The 12,762-nt window shown below is 37.1% G+C and overlaps 1 protein-coding gene across 1 annotated transcript; it reads left to right on the top strand.

The window, feature by feature from the left end:
- Positions 1-3,678: 3,678 nt before the first annotated feature.
- LOC136244527 (52 kDa repressor of the inhibitor of the protein kinase-like) lies at positions 3,679-7,199 on the top strand. Its single transcript, XM_066036104.1, has one exon. It carries the CDS (start codon positions 4,424-4,426, stop codon positions 7,184-7,186), a length of 2,763 nt encoding a protein of 920 aa, XP_065892176.1. The 5' UTR covers positions 3,679-4,423; the 3' UTR covers positions 7,187-7,199.
- The last annotated feature ends 5,563 nt before the right edge of the window (positions 7,200-12,762 follow it).

Raw genomic sequence — 12,762 nt, 5'->3', positions numbered from 1 at the left:
ACATTTATTTACAACATTTATTATAAACAAGCTGGTGTTGTATGCTTGCTTGCGCATGCACTGGGAACGCGGGCAGTGAGTTAGTTACAAGTTGCAAAGAAGTGGTAACTAAGTAAAGTTAAGTGGCTCCTTTGTACAAGAGTATGTCGTGGCTTTACAATTGTATGTACAATATTCAATGGGAGTTCATTATACAGTACGATAGTACAGACTTGGGTTCAATTACATTAGTATTTGTATTTAATTGCAATTCGATACAAATGTTGAGTAAGTGTACAGCATAGATACTAAATTAGAGAAATTAAAGTATTTAAATACTATGGAAAGTATTTGTATTTAAATACTGTCCTGACCAAAGTATTTGCAATTGCATTTGTATTTGAAAAATTTATAGTATTTGTATTAAATACTATGCAATGTATTTGGACCCAAGTCTGCACTGTTTACTGTATAGTAGTTATACAGTGTAAGAAAGAGATAGGTAAGTCAGGAAAACCAGAGATAGCTATGTAAATATCATACAAATAGGGATCTACAATGGTGACGTCACTACAGATAATCCTTTATATGGGTTTTGACTTAAACATTTTAGTCAGATCCTGTTCTGAAGATAACACTCGTCCATTTCTGCACCTTTCTACAGTACATTTTATTGTATTAGCCCTGTAGATACTTTCGCATATGGATATGAAGGCAGTTTGGTAGAAGAAACGATGACAATCTTGTTTACGTTTACCGCATTGCAAACAAACGCACATGACACGCATACCGCTGGAGCTAGAAAAACGAAACAAAGATTTTCGAACTCTCCATAACCAGGCGTATAAGATGGTATATAGTTTTAATTGATTTGACTATTCCTTATTCAAGTACTGGCCCATAAAAACTTGCATAGTTTTCTTTGTAGCATGCGTAATTTTACGAATTATTTTTAAATTTAGATTTTCTCAATACGCATGCTTGTGCAAACAAGTCGGGTTTTTGCTGAGAAGGTCACATAATTTAATTTAATAATGATTACACAAATGCCTATTTTCCTTTGTACTTTGGTGTGGCACTTGGCACATGCATACAAACACTTTTAAAGTTTTGTATATTGAAAATTCCGTGATTACACCGTAGTGCACGGATTACATCATGAAAGCACGGAATGTACTACACGCCTTCACACTTTTTTGCAAATGGTGTCTATACTGAATCCTGTCAACTGCACAGACAATTTCATGACTGTAGATGAAACTAAAACGCTCTTTGAAAGCAAATGCTCTTTGAAAGCACTCGCATGAGTGTAGTGCTTGACAGTACTGCTGAAGTATTGTATACAAGCAGCCTGTGGGAAAGCAGTGAAGACAAATACTATCAGATTGGCTAGATACCATCATGTTCTCTGTAATTGGAAATAATAATTGCCTTGTAGTACATGATTCAACTGTACTGAAGACACCATTTTCTTTGGCACGGAGTGCCACATTAAAAGGCCGATCTATTCCAAACAAAGATTAACAATTACACCACAGCCATGACCTTGGATCTGGCCCAAAATGAGGTATCAATGGGTCAATACCAACAAGGGTACCGCTGTGGTCAGGACCATCGTTTAGATGTCATTATAACTGGATATTTTCTACATTAACTATTTACCCTATGAGTTATAAGGAGTAATTGTATTTGTAGTTTAGAAACTGTAATTAAATTGCATTTTAATATTTTCCTAATGTATTTAAATACTTACAATTACTTCAAATACTTTAACCAAAATAAGATCATAAAATTAACTGAATCTTTGATCACAAGTGATGATTGTTTTAGAACGATACAATACGCGATATTGCTATTGTCTGTATAGTATTTTTTTTTAAATTGTTAATTTAAAAATGAAGTAGGGATCTATGGAATAAAAAGTAGTGAAACAAGAGATGGTATTACAGCATAGCTTGATGGGGAATTAAGTCCTTACTTTCAGGCATATCACTGGATCATAGTTTGCAAATCCTGTCAGATTGGTTAGACGCAATAATGTAGTCTGTAATGGGGAATGATAACTGCTGTGTAATACATGACGCAGGAACTGGGCCTAAACAACAATGCTTTCTTTGGCATGGAGTGCCGCATCAGAAGGCCAATCTCTTCCAGACAAAGATTAATAATTATACCACAGCCATTACCCTTGATTTGGCCCAAAATATACCAACAAGGGTCAAAAAATGGGTCAATACCAACAAGGGTACCGTTGTGGACAGGACCATAGACTAGATGTCATTATAACTGGACCATTTCTACATTAACTTATTTATTTACATTAGTTGTTTCCATTACTATTCTTTACATTAAAAAATTATTATTACTTATAGATTCTAACACATGTATGTAGCTACTAAAAATTGTGGATGATTGTCAGATATAGTGTTCCTGAATGTAATGTCAGGTAGACGAAAAACTTGGTCATGGATCTGTTCTAGTTAGTTATTTTCAACAAAGCCCAAGTAACTACTACGTACATTTGACTACAAGGTCTGTAGTGATTAATTCGTGTGCAGTAATGCAGTAAGCAAGCACACACAAACTTGTGTACTTACACATTTGTGCCTTCATTCACAGGCCAAATCTATCCCAGATTAGTACAAGTCTGAGGCATTGTAGTTTTTGAGAATATTATTTATTGATTTATTATATGTGATGTAATTTAGCTGCATGCATGTTCTTTTTACCTTTACAGGTTAGAAAGCTGATAGCCTGTAAAACCTGATCAAACAAATTCTTAATAGATGGTAACTTAACAATTCAAACAGGTACCTTGTTCTAAGTGCTTCTGAAAGAGAAAAAATTGTCAATGCCGAGAATTATTGCTGTTTAAAATTGTGGTCTCTGTTGGTATATATAGATCGTCAAATTCCACTGATGATGTTGTCTAGAACAGTACCAATACTTCTGAACAAGGAAACACCCTAAAACTGTATTCTGTGTGGAAGTAAGGAAAAGAGAATTATGCAATATGGCAACTGGGGATCAAAGAAAAGAATCTCTTGTTCCACTTAGACTCACCCCCTATTGATAGCAGCTCCATATGTAGGTCCCAATTCATAGAAGCTCAAAGACAACACAACGACCCCCACTTCATACCAAAGTGGAAGAAATTTAAAATGCCAACACCTGTTGGAAAGTGTAGTAACCTGAAATGTAATGAGCCATTTACAGAAAAACTCACCAAACATGCATTTGCAGAGCTTGAGAAGCAGTTAGGGGTAAGTACATCAGATACTCCAATTGCATTGTGTCAGCTTTGTTATAATGCACTATACTGCCAGTTGCACCCATCTAAACCTGTGGTGCTTGTAGAGCTAGACCCAAAGAGAATAAAACTTTTTGTCGCCACAGCCCACTCTTCAGTTGTTAGCAAGCATTTAACAGCTACAACTGGAATAGAAGATCTATTACCACGCAAGCCTGAAGAATTAGCAAGTTTAGGATAGTAACTGTATTACATGATTAAACTCCTTAGTCTTATTTCATGAACACTGTGAGAGATACAGTATACTACAACACCGTATTGTTCGATTGTATAGCTAGCCAGACATCAACTCTCAAGGTCACACAATTCAGTGACCTTTACAAGAGTTGATACCCAGGACTATGTTAGTGACACATGTGACAGTGTTAGTCTATTGACTGTAGTGGGCTACAGGGGCTGATCCAGGAATAAATGAAAGGGGGTGGCTGGCTTAGTTCACAAGCTTTACATGTGCAGTAAGGGTGTAGCTATACACTGGTGAGAGAGGTGACTGCAGACAGCGTGCGGAGCACGCTTAGCGAAGTGCGAAGCACGAGCTGTCTAGGGGGGTCTGGGGGCATGCCCCCCCAGGAAAATTTTTAAAATTAGGTGTTCAAAACATGCTATTTAGATCAAATTTTACTTAGTTTCAAAACTTTTGTTCTTATACAGTAACTGTTGGCTGCTACTGCTACTGCCCTAACTACACTATAGTGTACAGATACAATATCCTAAAAGGGTCCCTTTAGGATAAATTGTATCTGTACACTGTAGTGTAGTTAGAGCAGTAGCAGCTAAGAAAAGCAGTAGCAGCTAACAGTTACTGTATAAGAACAAAAGTTTTACCGTAGCCCCCTTCCCTCCACCCTGAATCCACCAAAGAATTAGATTGAATCTGGAAGTGATTTTGACTGAAAAGAACAATTGTATGTAGCTACTAGCTAGAATTTCAGACAGTGTACTAGCTGTTTAGAAGAAACACTGTAAAGCTAGCTACAGCATATAGTTTAAAAACTTGTTGGCAGCTGTGCTATTATGTCCATTTAACAACTGCAGCTGTAAATGAACAAAACCATAATAATAAATGTCCACCTGAAGGTTTTGCTTCAAATAAAGTGCACTGTTAGTGTAGATGCCATGTGCTAGTTTGTACAGATGTCCAGGTCTATTTTAGATTATTTTAGATCAAAAGTTATAGCCCAACAAGGACAGAATCCTCTAAGTGAAACCCTTACTACTGATGGAAGTAACAGTGACAGTGAAGTTGGGGAAGAAGGTTTGATTGACAATGAGACTGAGTCTGGAAGTGAAACTCCAGTCACAATCACTAATGAAAGTGGTATCAACAATGACAGTGATGGGAATGAATGTCAATCTCAGGGCATAAATGAAGAGACAGAGGCTACCCCTTCCACTACTGAAAGTATTAGAGTTAATGCGGATTTCATTGAAGCAGCTAACTGGCCAGATAATTTGACAGTGAGCCTTCAACAATCAACTGGTGAGCTTTGCCGTGAGGTTGCACCAGAAACTTTCCATGATAGTGATCCTGTTGAATTTAATAGCAATGGTGAGCCATCTTATCCTAACGTGAACTTTGTATCTAACTCAGAATCTAGTGATATTCTGCAAGTGGCCATTAGTAGATCAAGAATAATAAAAGATCATGAAAAATATGAATTGATTACTTCATCACAAAGCAATCTAAGGAGCACTGATTTTGACACAGTCTACTTCACTGTTTCTGGAGGAAGGAAAAGAAAACAGATAACTTTTCAATCTCGATGGCTTCAAGATTACAAATGGTTACGTTATGGTTTGGAGAATAGTCAAGGAGGATGGTGTTTGCCCTGCATTTTGTTTTTAACTGACAGTGAAAAGACACATCTCGGTGCATTTGTGTGTACGCCCTTCAAGAATTACAACAAATCCAAGGAGTTGATGGAGAGGCATGCCAAACATGCATATCATTTGAGAGCAGTAGATCATGCCTTTGAATTTACAAGAAGGTGGGCTAATCCTGAATCAAGAATCGATAGTCAGTTAATTGATAAAAGCTCTAAGAATTTTAAATTTAATACTGAAGTATTGCCAACAATTGCTGAGACAGTATTATTGTGTGCAAAGCAACGAATTTCTCTCCAAGGTCACAATCAGGATAAGGTGAACTTTACACAGGAGCCATTAAGAAATGAAGGAAATTTCATTGCCATACTTAGATTGCTGGCAAAGAACAATAAAGCACTGAGCGAACACTTAATACTTGGTCCAAAGAATGCAAAATATACCAGTAAGACCGTTCAAAACGAGATACTGGAAATAGCTGCTGACCAAATTCGTGCATTTTATCGAACCTGCATACAGAAGTGTCCACATTTTTCATTAATTGCTGATGAAGCTACATCTCATGGTAAGGAGATTTTGTCGGTTTGCTTAAGGTTCTTGGAAATTGATAATGAAAATTTTCGTGTGAAGCCAATAAAGCACGAAGTGTTACTTGACTTCCATTTTCTTCAGAGGATAACTGGGAAAAGCATTGCAGATGGCATCTTGCAAGTTTTACAAAAACATGAAATTGATGTTAAAAATTGCCGAGGGCAGGCATACGATACAACAGCTTCCATGAGCTCTTCAAATTCTGGTGTACAAGCACATATAAAGAATAATGCACCAGATGCAGAATTTCAAGGTTGCTGCCTGCATAGTTTGAATCTAGTAATATGCCATTCTTCAAAGGTTCAAGCTGTAAAAAATATGATTGATAACTGTCATCAGGCGTTCTTATACTTCCACAACTCTCCAAAGAGACAACGGTTTCTTGAACACATAATTCAGCGCTTGTGTCCATCTGCCAGGAAATCTAAGATAAATGGGCTGTGTAAAACAAGATGGGTTGAACGGCATAATACTTTCACCACAATTTTAGAATTGTATCCTTACCTTATTAAGACTTGGGAACATATTTGTTCACCTGCTGATGATGACAATGAAATTTATCCTGATGGAAATACTTGGAACTGGGATTCTGAATCTCGTAGCACTGCTAATGGTTTGAAGCACATTTTTACTAGCTTTGAGCACGTGGTTGCATTTTTGCTATCAAAAGAATTATTGGAGCCGATTAAACCAATTGCAGAATGTTTACAAGGTAGACTACAAGAGGTATACTTTGGTTTTAAAAAAGTTGATGAAGTCAAGGAGCATTACAAGCAACTTCGTGAAAATGTAAATGCTGAACATAATAGAATTTATCATAAAGCTCTAAATCTATGCAGGGATATTAGCAGCAGCGAAAGTATGCCCCGTGTTATAAGAGGCCGTCAAACTAGACCAAACCCTACAGTAAGCTCACCAACTGATTACTGGAGAGTGACAATTACCATTCCTTTGTTAGACTCAAGTATAAGTGAATTGGAAGCCAGATTTTCTGTAGATACACGAGCACATTATGAACTGTGTGCATTGGTGCCCACTGTAATTACCACAAAAGACGAACATCAACTGTGTACCATCTTAAAATCTAAATGGAGTCATTTGCTACCAGCAGAAGATGACCTTGACAGTGAACTTGCTAGATGGAAAGCTCACTGCAATAAATTCCATGCCACTTTAAAGGAGAAGTCTATAACTCACTTGCTGAGTGAAGATGCAGATCCAATATTCTTCCCCAATATAAGAGAACTCCTGTGCATATTGGTAATACTTCCGATTGGAAGCACTGAAGCAGAAAGGACCTTTTCTTGTCTCAGGCAAATTCATTTGTGGTTGCGCACCACTATGACGGATGAAAGACTGGGCAACCTTGGGGTGTTAGCAATGCAAGGATTTAGCTTTCAACTGAATGTTGAACAAATATGTAAAGAGTTTGCAACTAAACATAGCAGAAAAATGTGTACAAGTAGTGTTTTATATGATTAGTATGAGCTGTTAATGCTTAATTTGCATGCCGTGATATATAGTTTAATCCAGGGTGGGTGGCTAGCCACCCCATCCACCCCCCCTGGATCAGCCCCTGCGGCTAGTTGTCACCCTCAAAATCACTGTGTGTGTGAATGACTCTGATGGTGAACACTAGGACCAGTCACAGAATTCGGTAAATATTTTATGTATCTGCTTCTACTAAATAAGCTGTTTAGATTTAGAAGTTGCTAATAATGTAGGAGGTTATTACAAGAAATACAAAGGTGGAAAGAATCTTCGTACTATTACTGCATAATAATGATAATGATATTTCATATATATCAATTTGTAAAACAAAGTGAACCGCAGAGCAAAATGCACTAAACTCCGAAGGAAAGATACCACATTAAACAGATATGATGAATTGGACTAGATGAATGCATAGCAGTGAAGGGGCAAGCCTAGGTTAAGCTTGTCTAGAGATTCTATGTAGAAGACGTTACTGTTGATGACTGTAAGCATTTTGATATAGGATAAAGAGAATTTTCATTTTATAGTGATATAGTATGTTCACATGTTAGAGAACTGAGAACTTGTCAAACGATCAAGCAGCCTTGCAAGCAGTAAACTTATGCAAGAAAGACGGGAAGATGATGAGACTGTCAAGAGACTGTCTTTCTGTAGATCAATGATCCTTGGTTAGTATTTTTGCTGAAAAAGCCCAACAGTAATTCATGAATATATGGGGCTTGCTTCAGTGAGTAGTATCTAGCCACCTCTTACCTATTTTCCAAAAAAACTTTTCATGTTTACAAATATCATGTGATGCCATTATTGCATTTTCCTATATGATTATAATTACATACTATTATATTATATAAACACAAGTCATTGATTGATTGGGTTAGCTGATATTATGAATCATCACAGCTCCAGTATACAATGTACACTTTATATGTACATACACCATACTGGCTAATTCCAATATCATTGTGAACACCAATTTAAGCAGTAGCTTAATGTCAGTATATGTAATGTCAGTAAGTCAGAGGGAAGCAAGGCTGGCAGTGGCCATGTTACTCCAAGATAACTGGACAAGAAACACACCGACTCAGATATAATATTTCCCAGAGAGGCAAAAAGGGACAGAGGGATCCAATAATAGAAACAGAAGCCATCCTTTCCAAATTTAAAAAAAAAACAACAACAAAACAGCATCTAAATCATTGGCAATGCTTTAGCAGAGAAAGTGAGAAAATCAGAAAAGAGAATGCAGCTTGTTGAAAAATGAGAAAGTTTTCTCAGGTAATGGAGATAGTAAGAGGAGCAGCCCATCTGAAATCAAAGTAAGAAACATTTGGGTGCATAGCTACTGATAGCACATATATAGAGAAACCAGATAAATATTCAAATTACTAATGGGAGAAGAGCCAGAAAACGTCCTGGATGGAAAATTGAACATGGGAATACCCACAAAATATATGATACAGTTGCCATGTAGCTATTCAATGCATATAGAACTATCAACAAGGACAGACAAATCAAACTATTGAGGAAGGTGAAGGCATTAAACCCAGTTTATTTGACTGAGCATATACAGGTTAGGAATTTTTGATTTGCTGTTTTTGATTTTATACTTCATTTCAAGTTTATCTAATACAATTTCTTTTGATGTTGTGTGGCCACAGTGAACCATGGGCGCTTCCATCTCCTTTTATAAACATCTTGTTGACAACATTTGAACATACTTCCATCAGCTCTCACACTTAACTACATATATGTCGTATATGTTACACGGTTTAAAACTCATTCTATACAACTCCTCACTGACAAAATGAGTCAAATTGTAATAACATACCCTCAATTTGTTTGGCAATGTGATTGCAATGCCGGAACGGAACCGAAACGGAATGGAACGCTACCCCCTCCTTTAATTATTTTTTATTGTCATAATTACATTTTGTGTTCATTTTCTACATGTAGCTACATGATTTCACCTCAGCTGAATCCTATAGCCCTATCGTCGACTTCTACACAAACTTCTACACCAGTTGCATTTTGGTGACGACGGATAGAGAACAGCGGTGATAGACGTTGACGTACTTAAGTGAAGATACAAACTTAAAGCATCAAAATCTACTGAATAGCTACAACTTAAGTGGAGATTGTAGAAGTAGCCTCCAGCCTCGTGCTAGTGAACCCGAGTTCAGTACTGTACCTCCAATGTTATTAATTGTATGAATCACACACTTGTATGCAGTGCTGTGCAGTTTATCTAATTTAATCTAGCTTGAACAGTGCAATAGCTAAGTACAATGATACCAATCTCGAGTCTCGTACATTATAGCTATGAAATGATATTGTATTGCTACCGTCATAGACTAGCCATATTAAAGGTACGTATGGTATAATTATGTTGTCTATGGCCACAATCGGGAAAAGGAGGATACGATGAATCATTATACTCGTCGATAAGGTAGCTGTCATCACTATTAATTTTGGAGATGATAAAGTATCGCTGATGCAGTTGGTGTAGAAGTCAACGATAGGATTCAGCTGAGCTGAAATCTTGTAGCTATATGTAGAAAATGAACACAAAATGTAATTATGACAATAAAAAATAATTAAATGAGGGGGTGCATTCCGTTCCGGTTCTATTCCGTTCCGGTTCCATTCCGGCTTTTATACCTTCCCGATCTATCTGATGTGCACTGACAGTGATGCCTTTGATAACACCATTATCAAGAACACCAAAGTAAATCCCTCTTCCAGGTGAAGTAAGATTGCTCCTTCATAGTTCTTTGAGAGCATAAGGCACCTCTTATTTTAAATTCCACACTCTGTTAGTGGCGTAACTGTACCATTCCGCATGGGCAGCCATAGCCAAGTACTTCCCCAGTAGTTCAGATCCAAAGGAGTATATGATGCTTCGGAAGTGATAAAATACTAAATACATCCTGTGGAAGGAGTAGTGCTGAGGATGACATAGATTGTTTTCAAAAAATTGCTGCGTTCACAAATATCACATGATGCCAATAGTGCATTTTCCTATACAATTACATACTATATAAACACATTTAAAAAAAATCAATGATTGATTGGAACAGACAATTTAACTGATATTATCCCAGGGAACTGAATCATCACAATGCACAATTTGTATATATACATACACCAAACTACCAAATTGCAGCAAGTATTTGTAGCAGCACAAACAGAAGCAAGCCAAGAGCTTGGGTTTATCCCTGAAACATCACATTCAACTTCTGGTTCATCTTCAACTGTACCTAATCCACTAAATGATTAATGATACAAACATAAAACTCCTTCACTCCTCCTGTAGGAATTATCATTTCCTTTCTACACTGGGGACATGTGATCCTGGACTATTCCTCCGTCTTCTCCAGAGACTGTTCACAATAAGAATAGTGACAAGGTACTGGATAATTTCAACATATTCATGAACACCAAACAGTAACTTAATGCCAGCATATATAACATCAGTGAGTCAGAGAGTAGCAAGGCTGGCAGTGGCTATGGTACTCCAAGAAGACCTGTGATAAATTGACAAGAAACACACCGACTCAGATATAATATTTCCTGGAGAGAAAAAAGGGATGAGAGATCCAATAATAGAGCAGAAGCCATCTATCTAAAAATTTTTTTTCTTAAAAAACAGCAAGCACCAGCATCATTGCTTTAGCAGAGAAAGTGAGAAAATCAGAAAAAAGAATGGAGTTTGTTGAAAAGGATAAATCCCTGCGCTAAAGTTTTTCATATCCACTAAAGAAGTGTCACAGCAAGGATGGTGTTTGCACAAGCTACCACTCTTCTGGAATCATGACTTGCTTTGACAGACTGTACTACTTCAAACGCTTCAGACAACCGGTCTAAGTACGCAAAGACTACTGATAGGAGCCTTATCCGAAACGAAAGCAAGTGGGTAACAACTTTACAACAATTAAAAACGAGATTAAAAGCCAGCCAAGAGGTCATCGCTGAGCACTCATAGGGAGTACAGCAAGACTTTGAGCTTTGGACTTATTGTAGAAAGCTGGGCGAATCTTCGAAATGGTAGCTTCAGTCCATAATTAGTTAAAACTAGAGGTGCACCAATGTCGGTATTGGTGAAAAGTTGACTTTTTAGTACAGTGGTGTAGCACAAAGGTAAATCAAGTAAGGTAAAACACAAAGGACAATTATAACAGAAACTATCATAAACAAAAGGTATTTTTTAAATAGCTACTACAACAATGATTGGCTAAAACCAGACCAATAGAGTGGTAGCAACAGCAGTCAGTCCTAAAAAATCTGAGTAAGTAGGAAACCAAGTGTATTTCACAGTGCATGATTTACTGTAAATGTATTGTTAGTTGTATTTTCGTAGTTTTGGGGTTTGCTGAAATTGATTAGTATTTGTAGTTTTCTGTAATCCAGTTGGTGGACATTGCATTTACTGGGGCCACTTGATGGCCATTTTGTTTTCAGCCCTCACATAATAGTCTCCCTACAAACTAAGTACATAAGACCACACATTAGCACATACCCTACACTGAACTCCTAAGTTCAATTAGAGAAAAAGTAGAGAACAAGGGAGAATACTAGTGGACATTTAATCCCTCCTTTAAGTCTATACCCATGACTGAATTAGAGATTAAAGGTTCACTAGTATAATTGCAGGTGTTACTGATTGTGCATGTGTTACAGATGTTACCTTGATTCTGGTGTTTATTGCTTAAGGGACACGCGGCCTAGAGGGTATGGTACACAAAACACAGCACTATAAGACATGCTATGTGCATTCAAAGTCAGTTTAGCATGTTAGAGTTGGAAACGTTTGAGTTTTATAGCGGTACTGAGAATGGCAGCTACTACTTGCCAGTCAGCAGACTCTGGAGTCCTAAACAATAATTATATAACATTTACTAACATACAGAGAATGAAGTAGATGGAAAAGGCTTTCCTTTGCAGACTGATGAGGACATTGGTGAATTGGTCGAGCCATTGGCAATTAAGAGAAAGCTGATTAACCTGCATCAATTTTTGCCTTCTCTTGTAAGTGGGCCGATATATATTATACTCACAGACACAGACACACACAGCTATGAGATGTGAATGAGAAATCCATATATGTTTATGTAGAATCAACAAGCTAAAGATTTGATTGAAATTGAGGATGAAGTGGATGACCACTACATTGTTGAGAAAAATGCAGCTATCTCCTCAAGTGTCAGTGACAATGATGATTCTTTCAGTGATAATGACAAATTTGTCAAGGAAAATAAATGTAAGACATTTACTTAACTTGCTTGGTTTATTGACTACCTGACTTCTCGTTTACAACATATCAAATTTAACAATGATGATTCCCAGTAAGTGGTGGAACCCACAGGGAAATGCATTTGGGCCACTTCTGTTTTAGTTTACATGAACTATATGACATCACAAGTTTGTTTTGGCAAATTACTGCAGTATGTTGACGACACTGTCTTATCTGTACTGGTGTTGACTATTCTGAAGTGCAAGACAACTGAGCAGGGATTTGAGATTACTTTCTGAATGGTTGACACCTAAAAATCAAGTGCTATGTGGTT

This window comes from Dysidea avara, chromosome 14 (genome assembly GCF_963678975.1).
Source record: "Dysidea avara chromosome 14, odDysAvar1.4, whole genome shotgun sequence".
NCBI lineage: Eukaryota > Metazoa > Porifera > Demospongiae > Dictyoceratida > Dysideidae > Dysidea > Dysidea avara.
This window is presented reverse-complemented; position numbering and strand designations above follow the sequence as displayed.